The sequence below is a fragment of the Ornithodoros turicata genome, chromosome 4, assembly GCF_037126465.1.
Source record: "Ornithodoros turicata isolate Travis chromosome 4, ASM3712646v1, whole genome shotgun sequence".
Taxonomy (NCBI): domain Eukaryota; kingdom Metazoa; phylum Arthropoda; class Arachnida; order Ixodida; family Argasidae; genus Ornithodoros; species Ornithodoros turicata.
The window spans coordinates 56,290,963-56,310,105 of NC_088204.1; the positions used below are offsets into that span (position 1 = coordinate 56,290,963).

Consider the following 19,143-nt stretch of genomic DNA (forward strand, 5'->3'; position numbering starts at 1 on the left):
TAGGGTCGCGTATGCACAGAATTCCTTGGCCAAAGGTGATTATTTCCTGCGAGCACAAGAAGGGCAGGTCCTTCATGAGTGACGAGAGTCACCGAGCGCATTTTGTGGCGATACGAAGAAATACAACACCGCATTTATTTTAACGACCTGTACTTTATTTAAATATACATCTCACATGAAATTGGTTTAACTTTTTTCTGAGCTGAAAGTGAACATTGATATGGTCCTTATGAAATACGCATGACAAATTCCAATGCTGTGACACAAGTGAACACTGAAAATACAATGAAACAAAATGGTAAATAGGTAGATATGTAGCTAGTTGAGCTTCACATACTTTCTGGAGAGGGGCTTCCTTTTGAAAGCTTTGTAGGTGTCGTTTCTGTCAGTTACATGGAAAGCATGATTTACCAGAAGCGGCCGAAAGAACCTTGAACAAATGAGATGTACAAGCTCGTGCCTGTGTTCCTTTGTGCTCTGTGGGCACTGGAGCAATGTGCATTCACAGATCACAGGCACAGCAAAATGCAACAATGTGTTCAGCGGCTTCCATTTGTTAGCTCCATTTGGTTGTTCAGAAATCACAGCTTCTGCATACTCCCGCAGGATGTCTAGAAGGTAAACGAGGTCATCTGAAGGGTAGAGAAGTCCTCCTCTATCTTGATGCCTTGTCAACCCCTGAACAGGCTGGTTCGACATAGCTTTCAGTACGAGTTGGGCACAATTTTCGCAGTGAATTTTCTCTACCACAACTCGGGCGATATAGCCTCCGACGTGGGCTGTGGCTGACAGCTGAAGGCTGGGAAGACGCTCTCGCCTGGGCTCCTTTAGTTTCTCCAGAACTGATGCTGCTTTACGTGGAAGAGTCACCATTGGTTCAGTCGGCCCTTGCTCTTCTCTTGGCACTTGCTGTTCCAAACTTGCAACTGCTACAGCTGAGCTTGAGGTCACTGCGTGAGACACATTGCTGTGCTGCGAGGCGACGATGATTCCCGTCTTCAGGATCCTTTCTAATGCATGTGTAGTGGACCTCACGTTCATTTGGTCATTGCGTCCTTGGGAGCTTCTTAGGGCTCCAAACAGCGCCTCTATTGGATCACTACTAAATTTTCGCGTCAGGACGAACCTGAACTGTTCCTCCTGCAGTAGATACCTTACACAAGCAACCGTTGAATATGTAGTTGTCAGCAGTGCACCGTAAGTCTCTTTAGTGAAGAACTGAGATGGCTTTGTCAACTTCTTTAGCTCCTCAAGGTACGCTGGGAACGTGGTTTCCAACCACTCAAGTCGACTGTCATCGCAGCTGTCATAATGGCGCACATCCGGGAACCTTTGATGTATATGCTGTGTGCAGTTGCTGGTATCATGAAGGATAAACCAGCGATATATGCTTTCCATGAAGAGTATGGTATCTCCTGCATCAGCATATAATGGATCGCATGTGTGACCAGCTTGGTCTCGCAGGTACTTCAGCGCTGCTGTAACATCTGGGGAAAACAACTGTATGGCTCGCTTTACATTCATTTTTTCAATGTTACTAGGATATATGTGTTTCCGGCTTAGGAACCTGACTGCCTTAATTGACGCTTTCTTCTGTAGCTCGTACAGCGCCTTCAGGAAGGACGATGACACTTGGTTGTCCTTGCCCATGTCACGATCCAGAAATTGAGAACGCATGTTCTTTAGCACATGACAGTAATCGAAGCTAAAAGAGAGTGCCCTTGTCGGGTCAACTGGGTGTGCAATTTGGTGCTTCAGCAGTCCACCACACAAAACGGTCATCGCGTTCACATTTACACGGTGGTTGTCTGTTACGATCCTCAAAACCCGAAAGCCAACGTCTTCCACCTTTTTCAGAACAAAAAGTATGAGTTTTGAAAGTTCGATCCCTGTCAGGCTTTTAGTGAAAAAATAGGCAACGGGTACTCTAAAAGAGGAGCTGAGCCCATTCAGCAAAAAGCATAGAAGTGAGTTTGCCAAAACTTGCTGTTTTGCATCTTTGTTCAGAGGGCCCAGGTCCACTTGTCCCACAAAAGCATCACGTTGCTTATTGTACTGTAGCTTTTGTTTGATTTGCATCTCATCTATTATTAAGGAACATGTTCTTGACTGAGCAGTTCCCAGGTTCTGAAGCTCTGCTTCCAGGCGACATTTTACCAAGGTGTTAAATCCTGTTTCCCCACTTGAGATTCCTATGTAATTCTGCAACGTGTTCCTCGATGGTAACTTAAGTAGTCCTTGGCTTCGAACGTGCTCGTAAGCTCTTGTTGAAAGATGCCTCAGGACGATGCTGTGCCGAAGGGTATCTTCTGACCACCTTGGACTTTTTTTCTTGAAGTTCCTTACTTGGTCCATGAGGAACATCGCCTGTGGGTTGCTCTCTGCAGCTCTGTTCTTCATATACTGGAAGGTGTCAACATCATCATCTTCTTTTAGCTTCTTGAGTTCTGTCTTGTAGCTGTCCACTATTCTCTCCAGTCTTTCAATCCGCTTTCGCAGATCCCTTGTCTTCCGAACCCACTTGTGGTGTTCCTGTCTCGTTGCATGCTGTACCTTCTTTATATCTGCTTGTGTTGACTGCTCTCTGGTTGATATGTCGACTCTACCTGCTGGGATACCACCAGCACAAACTCTCTTTTCTGCTCCCGTGAACACTTTATCACATGCTGTCCCTTCATCCTGGCTCGACGAGCGTGTGTCTGGCCTCAACACGGGACAAGTCGTGTTCTGCTGAGAGTAAAATTGGTCTTTAGCACGCATGGTTACAGAAATTTTAAAAACTTACTTCAAGTGATTGCTGCTCCCCAAGGCGCGCCTTCTTTACTCGAACAGCAGCATCGAGGGCGTGTGCTCGTTTCCTGATGCTGCTGTCGCTTCTCTGCTTCGTGATTCTTGGTTGGAGGTGGGATGGGAAGTCGCTGAAGACAGACGGCACGGCGTCTCGTTTCAGTCGACGCCGCTTGCCTTCGATGAAATCGGAAGCGAGGAAGTGTCTGCTGCATACTCTTGAGTAGTTGCTGGTGGAGTTTGGTGACCACTCATCCCTCTTGATCGCTACCAGCCACTTTTCTCGTATGTCCAGTCGTGCAGGTATTTCGTGGAACGTGACCTTCTCGCCCAGCACAGACCTTTTCCCGTCCGAACGACAAAGCGGCACACAGCAGAAGGCCATGAGTACTGCTAGAGAAATTGGATTTCAAACTATTTTATTGCCTATCCATCATCCCAGGTCAGGTCCTAACGTAGTGCGAAACTGTTCTAATTCTAACCGCCTACTACTGACAGATCACCAAATTTTGTTCCCTTTGCTGAGGTATCACGAACAACTTAAGTAAATAGCTTACCTGTTGTCCATCTGGACAAAATAAAAAGGTCAAAGCGTCGCACACGTGCACTGCGTTTACGGGACATCAGGCGAAACCTGCGAAAACAACCCAACGTGAGTGGCGCCTCTACTCGGTTGCGGCGGGAAACAACACCCCCTTTCCCTGGACGGCGCCAGAGAGCGGAGCATAGTTACTATATAGGAGGCTTTGGTTCAACTCAACTCGATCCACTCTGTCGAGCCCATGTAAACGCGGCTCTGTAGTCTGTAACTTGATATACCAGAGAGTTCGTAGTTGCGACGTAAAGTTTGCTCCCCTGTCCGTCAGAAGTTGTTCCGGTACACCGTGTCTGAGGATAACTCCTTATTCAACAAATGCTTTTGCCACAATCTCCGCCATCTGGTCTCTCATGACCACCGCTTCACCACATATATATCGTGTCACATGGTCGACAAACGCGAGTAAGTAGCTGTTGCCCATAGTTATTATGGGGAGTGGCCCAATGATATCCATGGCCGTCCTCTCAAACGGTCTGCTGACTTCCTCCAAAATTTTAAGTACCGGCGGCACCAGATTTCTCGGTTGTTTCCGTTCCATAGAAGATTGACACTGCGCACAGTATTCGCTAATGTTAATCTTGTCTTTCTTACCCCGAGGTGCCCTGTGTATAGCGTGCCGTGGTACTGGCGAAGTATCATCTAGGCACTATACTGACGGGTACGACGGGCGTTTCATCTCGCAGCCGTTCTGACTGCTCCTCCTTTTATTTGTAACAAAGCAGACCTCTTCCATCAATGATGTATTGTCCATAACGCTGTCTTTTGTTTCCCATGACGTTCTCAATGACTCCCTGAATCTCAGAACATCTGTGCACACCGGTACGCCGCCAGAAGCTCTCTCGCAAGCAATTAGTTGCGCCATTCAGAACGCGGTGGTCACGTCTAAAGGGTAACAGGACACGTCGGTCATTCTCCAGTAATTAACCGTCTGAGAGCATTATGTCGCCGGGCAGGAAGAACGGCTTGTCGGACAGGGCAACTTACTGACATTGTGGCATACCGCCGGATGAAACCTAAGTAACACGCGAACTTAAAGACAGAAGACGGGAAGCGTCGGCGTAAGTTTTATCAACACCTCTCACCGTTTGACCTGGCCAGAAAGATCTGGAGGACAATCCGAACTCTGAAGGAGGCGCCCCAGCCGCCGGCTCTAAAGCGAATCGACCGCTCCGAAAACATTGTCGCTACTGGGAAGGCAGCGCCCGCCAGAATCGCTCCAATATTCCGCTAGAATTCGCTAAATATGTTTTGCATTCTGCTAAATTCCGTTATGCGTCGAAAGTACAGTTTAAAAACGACTCCCTGGAAAGGTCAGTGTACCAGCAATATTTTCATGTGGTAGTTGAAAATAATGACGGTGAACATGACTGAAATCAAGACCTCAAATTGCTTTACTTCCTGAACCAGTGAGAGAGATACATAGAAGATAAAACGTAAAACATGAGTTTTTTTTTTTTTTTTATTGTCACATACTGCAACGTTGCAGAACTCCGATTTCTCTCATCTAAATATGCATACGTATGAATACACCTATGCAACGACAGCGCTTCTTGCAAAAGAAACAAGTAAATAAAAAATATAAAGAAAATTCGAACTCAAGATCCTCAAAATAGAGGTCATCATCGTATGCAGCCTGGATGCTGCTGCTCGACAAAGGTCCATTATAACAGCCTAGGGTGCCGACGTTCCTGACTACTTCTCCCGGGAGGTCATATTCGAAGCAGCCTTTTCCATGACCTCTCAGTCCCGCGCGGATCGTCAAAAGAGCCTCCACCATTTCGGGTTTGAGCTGGTTCCGCAGCTTGTTTTTCAGAGGTTCAACTGACTGAATGCACGTTCTACCTCTGCATTCGAGTAAGGCAGGACCAGTAGTGAGATAGCGAAGTTAGCTAGCTCCTGGTAGAGATTTTCGTTGCAAGAGTTGCGGTAAGGTTTGACTTCGCACCAGAATGCCTGTGTTGTCGAAGTCTTCTTCCATTCCACCAGTGTAATACTCCTCCACGGGTGCTCGATCCTTTCAATGTCGGCGGAGTCCACGTTCAAAGCTTCCAGTAGCGGCACAAGTGGCTCTTTTAGTACGCTTAGTGATTTCTGGACGGACAACAAAGACATCTTGCTAAGTACGTCGATGTTCCCTGGAAGACGCTGTCTTATTTGCTCTACCAGAGCAACGATGAACTTAACGCAACGTGATCTTATCGTCAGCTCTTTATGGGACGACATTCCACTTTCTTTCATTTCCCGCATTTGTTTTTCAAAAAGGTAGCCTAAGTATGGCTTGGGGTCCAAGTTTCCCTCTAAAGTCGAGGTCAGTGGACAGAGTTTTGCCGTTGGCACCACTACCTTCTTGAACAAGGACGTAAGGAGGAGAGTTAGATCGCTCAAAAGTCTTGTTTGGCCAGCATCATTGGCCTCGAAATTAGTAATAGGTGGGGGCTAGTTCAGACCCTAGGTGCTTGGTTCGAACCCCCACAGCGTCTGGGCCGACTTCGCTCGCGTATTTTTTCCCGCGCCCGGCGGACGGCGCTCGGGTGGAGGGTTGTCCGTGTGCTTATCGGTGGGAGGAGGGATGCGTGCGCGCTTACCCTCGCACATTTTTCAGCCTGGGTCGACTTCAATCGCAAATTTTTTTCCGCTACAACAGATGTGCAGTATGCGGTTTACATGCAGGTATAGACATGCAAAGGATAGCCATACACAAAAGTACAAGTGAAAACATATTTATTAAAGTCAATAGTGCCAGGAATTATGCTGTGACTCTGTGTGAAGGAGAAAAACCTAGCCAAAAAACCTGAAGCAGAAGAAACACAATATGATACATGTATCAAAGATCATCTGCGCGTGCGCTTATCGTTGCGCATTTTTCAGCCTGGGCCGATTTGCAATTTTTCCACCTGGGCCGACTTCCCTCACAGTTTTTTTGCGTTACAACAGGTGTGCAGAGGACGGTGTACATGCAAGTATAGACATGGAAAGGATAGCCATACACAAACTACAAGTGAAAATATATTTATTGAAGTCATTAGTGCCAGGAATTATGCTGTGACTCTATGTGAAGGAGAAAAATCTAGCCAAAAAGACTGAAGCAGAAGAAACACAATACGACACACGTATCAAAGATTATCTGCGCGCGCGCTTGTCGTTGCGTATTTTTCAGCCTTGGCCGACTTCTTTCTTCATTTTTCTGCCTGGGCCAACTTCACTCACAAATGTTTTGCGCTACAACACGTGTGCGGTGGGCGGTTTACATCCAAGTATAGACATGCAAAGGATAGCCATACACAAAAGTACAAGTGAAAATATATTTATTAAAGTCAATAGTACCAGAAATTATGCTGTGACTCGGTGTGGAGGAGAAAAACCCAGCAAAAAAACCCTAAGGGGAAGAAACACAGTACGATACAAGTAACAAAGAATATAATTATTACAGGTACGATACAATAGCATTGAATAGGTATCACAGATCAAACACAATATTTTTTATTAACGGTAATCATACACACAAGTTTTCAATTAATCAGAATTAAAATGGGGTAGCACATTTAATCAAAGAAGATATTCTTAATCAATATGATTACAATCAAAATTACAAGCTGTATGATAAAAAGTCTAATATTCCTATACGTGACCACCATCAATGCAACAGCGGGAAGTTCTGATAGTTGTATGTAATAAATTTTGAACAGTAGGGGCCGTGGAAGACCATGGGAGACGAACGACAAGAACGATACGAACACAAGGGGAAATAAAATCTATACCACTACAAAGAAGTTATTCTTAATCAAAACAACAGAGGAGAATAATCTATCATTTTAACTATCATAAAATCATCCTCGTGACATAGAGAGAGAGAGAGAGAGAAATACATGATGACGATGATATGGGGATGACTTCCGCTCATTGAGCGGAATGCTACCCCATTGCTATTGGGAGAAAATGAGAGGATGGTGATGAGGATGATGCTGACGACGCTGACAGGGTTTTAGAGAGAGTCGATCAGGCCGGTAGTTTGCAGGAATTTGATGAAGGCTCGTAAGACGGACATCTGCTTTCGTGTGGCCCATGGTCCCAAAATGAGTCTGAGGTCAAGGGGTCGGCTGTCAATCCGCGCAAGGTCGTTTGCCAACAAGTGACGCTCCCTCCTATAAGTGGCACATGCGATGATCACATGGTCCGCGGTCGCTGGCACACCACACTCCGGGCACAAGGGACTACTGGCACACCCTATCTGGTAACAGTAGTACGGCGAAAAGGCAACATTCAGCCGTAAGCGATGTAGGAGGGACTTAATGACGCGCGGTAGAGATGTCGGTAAGCGACATAATCTAATCGAACACTATACAATTTTCATTCTAAGAGACACTACAAACGTTACTTTGTTTTATGAATCCAACACAGAAAATAGGTATGTTAAAAATGAACTCCACCACATATAGCACGCTCCTAGATAACAACCAGCTCTAACGATATCTACCCTGATTTGTTGAAGACAGGTGCCGTTAGATGTGTGGAAGATCACGGAAAGAGAACGACACGAACACAAGAGGAAATAAAATGTATACCACTACAAAGAAGATATTTACATAGAAGATATATTCTTAATCAATATGATTACAATCAAATTACAAGTTGTATTATAAAAAGTCTAATATTCCTATACGTGAGAACCATCATTCCAATAGTGTGAATATCTGTCATAACATTTCGAGCGCAATAGGGAATCTAAGTTTCATATTCCAACAATACACAACTTTTAATTAATCAATTTCTTATTAAGTGAACAGCATAGACGTAAGGAAATAACTAGAGACAACACAATCAACAGTTACAATTAATAGAGAGCCAAACCTGCGTGCCATCCAACACATAGAAAAATAATAGCTAATCAATCTATTAAAAGGAGAAATATTACAAATTTAACACTATAGCACAGACTTAACGCTGAAGAAAAGAGGAACACTCTAAGCGGCGTCACGTAAACAACAACAGAGGAAAATAATCTATCATTGGACAATCATAAAATCATCTTCATGACTTAATCTAATCGAACACCATACAATTTTCGTTCCAACGAATGCTACAAACCTTGATGGAGGTATCCAAGACATAGAAAATATGCACTGTTCTCATCTCGGTTTACACTCTTTTTGTTCAAATCCGGGAGACTTTATGTCTCTATCTATATGACCAAAACGAAGCAATTCCCATTCCTTCCTCCAGCAAACAGGGCGCTCTCGAGGTCAGATAAGATAGTTCAGAGGCGATATATTTTATTGTGCAGCGCAAATAGATGTCGATATTATTCGCAGGGATCACTATCTTTTCGTATCCTTTCCTTGAAACGGAAGTCTTTCGTCAAAGTGTATGACAAGTCGGCTAAGTTTGTACAGATGCGATATTTTTATTGAACATGTAGAGAAAGTCCAGATTATTAAATGATACGCAACAATACTCAATCAAGCAAAAACGAGAAACAAATTTAATGACATCATTTTGTGATAGCTTGAAAGTTCTATATAGATGAACCGCAACTCAGAAATATGAGGCATTCGCAACTCAGAGATTATTTTCACTTATCTCAATCGTGTGAAGAATTGAAACAAATACGACACAATTATTACATCATGCATACATAATGTCCAACTCATAGAATATCAATCGAACATGAAACAAAACAATAATTAATTCAGACAAATCATTTCTAAGCAAGCAGCGTGAATACACCATAGAATCTGTACAGAAACTTGTCATTTTCAATGAATAAACATGATCAACAACTGGATTCAATCGATAAAGTATGATGAAACCCGACGACCCCCAACACCAACATCATGTTAGGGAGGGACGGGCTCTAGTATGGCCTTGTACATAGAATCATTGAAAGCGCACATTTTTTCTTACTCATCACATCTTTTTGTAAATCAATTTCCGTTACTCTCATGGCATGTGGATATTAATAACATTCTTAAAAACTTTAATCAATAAAATGAGCATAGATATGCTTTTAATTAAGTGTAGACGCGCACTTGAAAACAGAAGAGACAATAGCTCTACATTGAAAAGATGGACAGATTTTGTACTCGCTACCATAAGTCATGGAAAGATGTGATAAAACACTGCTTCGAAAAGGAAGAGCCGCGAAACGATTCCATTATCGCTGCATTTCAATACGTCCTAGACATGGTCGTATTCGGAGATATGGTACAAACTAGAGAACTGCAGGTGCAAGAGTTTATATGCCGAATCTACAATACTTACAAAAATATCTTCACATCAACGTCGGAAGCGCCACTGGGATTGATGGCGGAGTTTTTTAGGTTTGCTAACGAAGAATTGAAATACACTAGACCAGATGTAATTGTAATTATTGCAATGTGCATTGCGTTCATCAAGAAAGCAGTCAGATCAAATTATCATATACAAGCGGTCTATATCGCACGATTCATTACGGATTTGTTGAAATTACACATATCTGAGATCGAAAGTACATAAAATCTTATCACATGATATGTTCCACTACCACGGCAACGCAATTATTTTCTTCTACCAGTCCCTGCAACGATGTCGAATGAGCAGCAGTTCAATATTGCTGTACAAGATCTGATGTATCATCACTTATTGAAACTCAACGAACATATCAACTGCGGTGGACCACCGAACGATTTTCATCTAATACTGTCCTGTACGCCATTCAAGAACATTCATACAAAGAAAGGAAACATCAATAAGAGATTGTGCAAGTTCGTCGCAACAAAATGCAAGTTACTGAAGCGATACAAATGCGGCGACAACATATCGATTGCATTAATCAACGCTGGATTCAAGCGACCGATAATAAGACATCATTATGTAATACATTCCGAATTCATCAATCAGGACAACAAACGAAAGCTTGATTGGAATTGGACAATTGTAATTTATCGGAATAAACAAGCATATAACTGAAACAATAATCTTTGTCATCATTATAATGAATTCTACGCATCACAATGAAACACACTTTGCATTTACCATGGCTAGACTGAGAACAGTGATCGCTAATGAAACGAATATTCCACACTGTGTGTAAGAATTCTCATATGGAATCAGAGCTGACCATCAAACAGGTTTTACCCGACTACACTGTGTACAAGTTCAACACCCGAAGGATAGAATTACCGGAGAAGGATCGGTCATTGAAATTTAGAGGCATGATACATCAGTCTATGATTACAAAAAAGAATCACTAATCTTTTGTGAAAACTTATGAATTAAATTCCACAGTGCATGTATATTTCTCAAACAATTGCACTAGCCAAGACGTAGTAAAAGAAGAAGAGAAGGCGTATTTGACAAGCAACCCGATTGGAGTGCGGAATAAATATTTTCGTCAACACAGTTGTCCGTTTTTATGACCGGATAGGGAAAAAGAGCCGTCCAAGATAGGGCAAAACGGGAAATAAGGCAAGATAACTGATTGCGGTAGTATAAGTCAAAGCGTTCGCGACACAGTGTCATCAACTTTTACAATTGCATTCGGGTTCGGTGCCTGGGAGATAATACGAAGCCTTCGCGAAAAGTGAATCTATTATCAAATGTCGCGATGCAAATGGAGGATTTTACAAGCATGATGTGCAGGCGAAGTCTACATTTCTAATCACGTAATCTTCGTAACACACGGCACACAAACGTATATGAAATAATTTCCAATGGCAATCAGATTTTGGGAGAAGGGGATCACACAACCGCCATCAGAAATGCTTAACCAATATACAATGTTGATGAGCGTTATGCATAAACACAATCGAAAATCGGAAGAAACGGACGGTGAAACGCCAGCCGGACTGCACGTAGTGCTTCTGATGTTCGCAGGTATGAGTGATGACCGCAGGGATTTCCCTACACCCCCCCAGGAGGGGTGTACACCCTCCCTGCATTTTTGCAACACCCCCCCCCCCTGAAATTTCTCAGATGACCCCACCCAACTCAGCTACCAACACGTTCTGGTAGTGAGTCCGGCGCAGCGAATTACATCCGCACTGTCAAACTTTGGCTGTAGGACCAGTCATGCAGATGATCTTACCATGCATTTGTCCAAAATCATTTGTAAGTGACTGTTTCATGCATATATTGCGCGCATATAGGAGCAAAAATGCGTGCGGGCACGGAAACTCAATGTGGATCATCAAGAACCATTTGCGTAAGGTATTCTGCCTTTTTTCGTCTAAGGTTTTCACCGTTGGTTGCTAGGTATTCATTGAGCTTCGTGAGACAAGATACTAGTCTTTTTGTCTTTGTGTGATTATGCATCTTAATGTTGAAATGCCGTTCATCATGAATCTGTATTATACTGTACTGTGTTCTAACGTAATAACATGTACAATTAAAACGGGAAAGCTGTGCAGATATGTCACCATTGTGCCACGATTCTTTCCGTGTTTAAGAAAAATTCCGTAAGTGGAACCTTCACCAAACATAAGCCCCCCCCCCCTTGAAAGCTCGGCACCCCCCCCCCCCCCCAGTAGTGAATTCCTGGGGAAATCACTGGATGACCGTGATGTTGGGTTCCTATTAATTAGATGTTTCACTTCAGAAAGTTAGGAGGAACTTGAACAGAAGCAGGAAAGGAAGATTCCGAACGTATGGTGAAGGGGAAGAGGGCATATGTCGCGACCTGCATGGAAACCAGGAGTGTCATCTTCTCTGAGAAAATACAAGATGTGAGGTGGCCAACAAAACGTAAAGCTCCCTGTGGTCCATGAGTGCATAGCACAGCCAGCCAATGCATTGTCTAGACACAGTGAGTGACCAGACTTATACTACGTGGTACGTACATGTAGAGATGTATTGATTATTTTTTTCTGCTCAGTGTATTCTTTTAACAGAATAAACAGTATTTACTGGAGCAATATGTGCATTTCTACGCATTATTTTCGGTCATGCATTCAGTGGTCCCAGCTGCTAAGTGGCCGAATCCTGGACGACTTAGCAGAGGGGACCGCTGAATCAATTCCACTGGTTCCACTTCAAGTGGAACCATCGTGAAACGTTCCACTTTCAACTGGTCCCAGTCACTAAATGGTCCCACATTCAAAGTGGGACCTGTCCTATAAACCACTTTGATGTGGTCCCACTCCAGATTTTTGACAGGGACAATAAAATGTTGCAATGTGCTATTTATGAAGCATTACACACTAGTTTTGACACACCCGATTAATTGCGGCCCTTTTTATCCCACACATGACCTTCGTTTCCTTTACTTGGCAAGATTGGCTGTACTGGCGTGCTGCAGCAACACAGAGCACAGCCGCTGAAGTACCACAAAAGAACCAATACAAGTGGTTTATTAGACAGCTGTCGCTTTACATGTGGCACGTTTCATACAAAGTACAACTGCTCTAGGTGAAACCAGCTTCCGCAAAAATAATCAATGAATGGTGAGAATTTATTTGGCAGATTTTCTTTATGCCCATATGGTGATTTAAAATTATTGAACCCGGCAAGTGCTTTCAATTACTCGCTCCCGAAATGTTGCCGAAATCACAGCATAGCCGCACAAGTGCAGCTGACCAACGACAGGGAGATGGAACGCAAGATGAAACTGTCAGCGACTTTGTGCAGACAGTGTGTATATGTCTTGACACCTACTGCACACGGCTATGTTGTCATCGTGTTTTATGAAAAGATATTTCTTGCAGATTAGGCGTGTATGGCGCAACGTGCACCAGGAAGAAAGACGCAAGCATTGTTCAATGTGGCGTAGACTCATGCACGTCATTACAAGATTTGCAAATACTTTGAGAAAGACAAGTTGGACCGGAAGTGAGAATCTATGTGTTTTTTGTGTTTTTTTTTCATTGTTGTTCATCCTCCGATCATTGCGAATTTTGTGCCTGCGTGAGACGAATGCTCAGGTGTGTTGATGATGAATGGGGATGCTTTCAGAGGTACGTACTCGTGAGTGGCGAATTAAGTGATTTCTTGCTGCTATATCTACTGTTTCGCGTGGGTTTTTGCGGGTTCTCATCTCCCCCAGACATGAGCGGCTTACTTCGCAGAACATTTCAGAAACCATGTAGACAGCGACGGGGAGGGGTAGGGAATAGCTTACCATTGCTGGCCACACAGCAGCATTTTCAAGATTGCCATAACCAGCATCAATGCAACTATTGTGCCACATCAGCATTAAGGAAGCCCTCATGTTAGCATCAGCATCAGAGAGGCTATAGTGTTAACATGAGCCTGAACAGCTCTGTTAATATTAGTATCAGAGCAGCTCCACGTGTTAACATGAGCATCATGACAGTATCCCCAGTCGCATCAAACCTGATATTACTCGTCAATAGGGAACACACCCATAAACGTGTGTTACCACGACAGTGCCTCTGCTACTCTGGTTACATGCTATGTAGTACAATGTGGCTTAACATCGTTCTCTACACAACCTGCATACTTTTGTCTCCACTCTGCTAAAAATGTTTATAAACCCAGCATATGTATAAGCTCCTCGCTGCTGTGGTACTATTGTAGTTTCCTATCTTACTTTTGATTCATTCTAGTCGAGAGTATTTTTATGAAAAGCTGTCTTACTCTACTCAGTCAGTGCACCAATAAACGTTGAAGCTGAACCACATATTTGTATCATGATATTGGTCAAAGTATATACACCTAGCATAACATAAAAAACGCCCCACAAAGTACCAGATCATGTCTCTGAAAGACATCCCAGTGACATGATATGGATGCTTGTTTTAACATCCATGGGATGTCCACTCTGACATCATTGGGAGGATTGTGGACCTCCACAGGTAGTCCACATATCCTGGTAAGGATATCTTGCAGTCATCCCAGGGACATTTATGGTTTACTGGGAGGGAACAACAAAATACTAGAGGCGGGTAAAAGTTGCAACAAGAAAGACACTGCTAAACAAGTCTAAACATGCGAGAGCGCGTACAGAACATTGGGGAAAAGGCCTAACGGCTACGGCAAATGCTAAACATGTCACAGCACGGAGAAAAGGCTTAAGACGAGCACTTAGCCCTAATCGCAGCGTCGTCGCACATCGCTACGAAACTAAGGCTAACACAAGATGAAAACAGCAGCAAAATACTAGGAAGGCACCGCTAAGCAAGTCCAGACATGCAACAGCACAGAGACAACACATCGGGGGAAAAGGCTTAAGGCTTAAAGGATTAGGCCTAACCGCATCGTCACCGCACAACAGCTAACACAAGATGACAACCACAAAATTCTAGGCGCAGGATAAAAATGAACACCGCTAGACATGCGATAACACGAAGAAAAGGCCTAAGAGGGCATACCAGTCCTGGAGCAACTCCGATTCACGATTTTCCCGACACTAGATGGCGCGACGCTGGCCGCCTTATCACGCCGTTCGCCTCCGACTCTGAAACACGACCTACTAGATTATAACGACCATGTCATAATCGGCAACCCCTATGAGGAGCCCCGTCCGCACAATCCGCTAGGCGCGCTACTCATCGGCACGCGAGATCTGCATCACGATTGGACGATGGAAATTTGAATTCTAAACGCGCAGAAGCGTACGTACGACTACCGTGCAACTTGGCCTTCGGGAGAGGAAAATGAGTGCGCTGCGCATGCGCCAGCAGTGACGTCACGTGTCGGTTTTTGCTGCCGCCGCCTTGCCAGGGGAATGAATGTGTAGTATATCTCTATTGTTGGGAAAAAATCACGTGACCTCTGACGTCGGACCAATCGTTGGGCCTCGGTAGAGTAGTTTTTTGCTTTGTTTTATTTTGCCTCCCTGGGTGACGGGTGACTTAAATCGGCGCTGCCGAGGCGTTTTTTTTTTCTCTTTCCCCTCTGTTCTCTCTCCCTCTTTGGCGGTTCTGGATTTGCGTTCGCATCCAGTGAAATACATAAAACGCGGAAGCGTTGGCTCTTTCTGTTGCACAAGGTGCTTTATTTTTCGGGATTCATATTTCCAAATCACACATGCAGTCTTCTGTATCTGCGCCAAACACAAACTTCACATGAACATTGTTTCTGAAGTTCGAGTAATATGCCCAAGCAACTTCGCATTCACTGTTAGCTGATATGTCTCACGTGGAAGAATTCACTGCACAGGCACACACATTCACAAATCCAGCATGGCAGAAAACATGTCCATATCCCTTTGCTGCTTGTGTAGTGTCACATGTCAAGGCTGACCCGTCACAAAGGAACCTGTGCAGCTGCTAAGCCGAAAGATGATGTTCCAACCACTCAGAGCGGCATATCCATTCTATTGCGTCCATGCGGGTGCTTTTCTGAAGCAGATATGAGTTGAGTAGTACATAGTTGATACCTGAGCAAGAAAGACCAGAACAGGGATCAGAAAACGTGAAAACTAAAAATTATACCGGCCGAAATGTTGCGTATATGCCACGGGTGCGGTGCTATGCTATGCTACGCTAAGCGGCAGAATGGAATAGGAACTGACTTACCTGCCATTGAGTGGAAAAACACAGTATTGATCCTTCTTGAATCGTTGTCGCGCCAAGCAAGCGAAGCAGACCTGCCTTCCACTTATCTATCACTGAATTTTCTTGCAGAAGTATCCAAGAGGATTCGAGTTTTGCAGAGTCGGTATGGACGTGCACTAAAAACCATCCAAAGCGGTACCGCCAAAGATGCTTTGCGTGCGTCCCTGCTGCACCATATTTCGAAACTTTATGGCGAGCTGCTCCGGCACCCCAGACCAGGTCCCCCAAACTCACCTCGGAAAAGCGTGCAACGAAGAAGGCCGCCACTAGATACCCCGCTGTTGCCGTTCCGGATCACTTCAGCCCGCTAAGTTTAGCGGCAAAATGTTTTTGTTGTTTCTGCGAATGAATCTAGTCTTTATATGTCCAAATAAGACGCGTATAACAACTTTCTCTGTCGTGTTTCACTTTTTGGTCCCGTTTTTAAACGTGTTGAGCGATCGGAAGGATCTAGTGCACGGCTGCGTGCATCACATAGCGTGCCTGTCGTACCAGGCGCCGCAGGCGCTGCAGTCGTCCATTTCTCCTTCGGTGACTTGGCCTGGCTTGGATTGTGCTTGAACTGGATCTTTAGCGCGCTACAATCCACGCAAGCCAACGTCTGGTAACAATGGGGTATCTAAGGGCGGCCTCCGGCATTGCACGCATCGGGATAGGAACAAATACATGGGAAAATGGCGACCTTGGGGGACCTGCCCCAGACACGGCGGTGCCGGCTTACGCGCGCCACGGAAAGGTTATAATTTCAAGCCGACCAATGAGCGCTCGCATACCAGGGGAGCGGCCGAAGGAGCCAATGGGATGCTCTCGGTAGAGAACTCGCGCTTCGACGTAAAAATTTTGAAGTTTCATGACGTTTGATGACGCGAAAGGCTTGCAGCGCCTCACTTTAGTCCGCAAAGGAACTCGCGAGTTTCATCCCCTTGGCCTTGCTGTCTGCTCGCTTCGCGTGCGCATGCGCTAGCAGACAGCGGTTTGCTCGAGGATGCGGTTTGGTAGTGGTGAAGCAAATTTGCTGAATATTCCGTTAAAGTTCCTCAATAGACTCCCGTCGATGTTCACCAGGTGAGGGAACGTTTCAGTAACGCCTGCGAGTTGCATGGTCGGTTGAAAAGATGAGGGCGTCTGTACAAAATTGTTCCATGGGCCGCTCTGTTACTACAGATATGCAACAAGTGCAATAAGCTGCACTCTCTCAGCCCAGGCAACAGCAGAACCAGATGAATGTACACAACTTCCGAGTGAATTAAGAAGCACGAATGCAATTCTGAAGCTGGTAAGTACGTCTCATGCTCTGCTACACTAATACACACATGCCATTCGCGCTCAATGCACTTATTTTGTAGGTGTTGCAGCAAATGATGCTGTTGCACAAAACGGCAGTCTGGTGCGTAATGTACACTCATACTGTCGAGTTCGACTAATTCTGAAAGAAGGAAGTCACAGTGTTCCAGCCTCAGAACATCAGTTCCCATCCTTTTCGACTGATTCGGGTGGCGTGTTTGGAGTACCTAATTGTATCACCTGTTCTATGTCAACACAGAAGTCAGTAAATATATAACAAATATCGTAGTTCCGACAGTTATCAGTAATCTTTAGTTGTGCTTAATTATTCCTATTATTTTGTGCTTGTGTTTTAATTTACTCAGGATTCCCATGCTGTATTCTTAACGGGGACAACAAAACAAAAGACATGAGAATTGTGTTAATACTGAGATTTTATTATTACTGATTTCAGATTTTCATGCATGTAGAGAAGAAATGTAGAAGGCAGCCAAGAGCCATTTTACAAAAGGCACAGGAGCAAAAATATTGAAAGGTGGATGTTTAAAGTGCTATTATATTTGTAACTGATCGGGTGCTCTTACAGAGAAGAACATCAAAGGAGAAAGGTCCATAAGATCACAAGGTTCCGTCACGCGTGGGGCAACCTGCATTGATGATTCGTCTGCAACGTTCCAGACTGGCAAGGTTGTAGGACATAACGGGACGTATGCTCCCTGCCCCCCCCCCCCCCCACCATCTCGCTCATGATCAAAGCCGACAATTAAGGCATAACGTTTATAACGTTTCAAAATTTCCAAAAGTTCTCTAAGAAGTGGCATGCAGTTCAGAATTTGTATGACTACAACTCAACCGTGTGTACAGCCTGAGACAAAAGTTCACGGCACTGGTGCTTTTCTTCATCGGAGCAGTCCCCTGCCAACTACTAGCAAGAGATCGAATAAGAAACCTGTGGCTATCTCTCAGAATGTGTGTCCACTCTTGTTTGATGCTAGGATGCCACGCCAATGGAGAAATGTGACACCATGGTGTTCCGTAAACTTTTGCCCCAACCTGTACATTGTACAACCCCAACAGCTAACAAACACTGCTCGGTGAGGTCAGAGTTCCAATTTGAGATTTTGCAGCCTATTTCTTCCCAAAAGGCTGCTCTTGCAAAAGGGCTTAAGAAAGTCATTTGGGTGACCTCCGGGATAAAAAGATAAGTGCAGGGCATGAAAAAATGTATAGTTCAACTTTGAAGGCAGTAGTCAACATCAATAAGTTTTACCTCTGCGCAATGATTGCCCATGCATGGTAATAACAAACTCATAGGTTCACCACATGATCTAAACTTCATTGGCCTGTTACAGCTCGCTTCTGTGCACATCATCATCTTCAAGGTGCATATCCTGTGGGGTGGAACACATCTTCAAGATAGGGCACGCTCAGATCTAACCCTGCGAACGAACCCTGGAAGTGCAGCACAGTCTCGAACAACTGCGGGGGGGGGATACCCCCCCCCCCCGGGGGGAATATGTTCTGACCTAACCTGACCTAATCTCACTTAGAAATTTGCAAATAACAGCGTAATTCATTACTAGCGTACGTGCGACTTCCGGTTGGCCTCGTTCCCAGGGTCAAGATGGCAGCTTGCCCTGTCTTGAATATCCTTGACTTCCATATCCTGTGCCATGCAAACAGAGGAGCGGTTACATGAACTATCATTCATCAAGCATTTGTGAGGAGATTGTTAAAAGAATCAGTCAGACAGGTGTGTTTCAGATTATTTTTTGGGGGGGGGCTTTCAGATTTTCATTGTTATTCCATGACAGTGTACACTGATTACTGGTAAGAGGACTGAGAGGGCAAGCCCTGTTGAACGGTCTAAGACACAGTCAATGCAAATGTCTACACAATTTCAGGGGAGCAGAAATACCAACAACACATGCCAAGTACAAATAGCAAAGATATTGGACAGCAAAGACATGCAAATATTTAAAA

The 19,143-nt window shown here is 44.4% G+C and overlaps 1 protein-coding gene across 1 annotated transcript; it reads right to left on the reverse strand.

Moving 5' to 3' along the window:
- Positions 1 to 318: 318 nt before the first annotated feature.
- Positions 319 to 3,172, reverse strand: LOC135392462 (uncharacterized). Its single transcript, XM_064623172.1, has 2 exons — positions 2,786 to 3,172; positions 319 to 2,727 (listed from the first exon to the last, which is right to left on the reverse strand). The coding sequence occupies exons 1-2, from the start codon at positions 3,170 to 3,172 to the stop codon at positions 319 to 321; spliced, it is 2,796 nt and encodes a 931-aa protein (XP_064479242.1).
- Between the last annotated feature and the right edge of the window lie 15,971 nt (positions 3,173 to 19,143).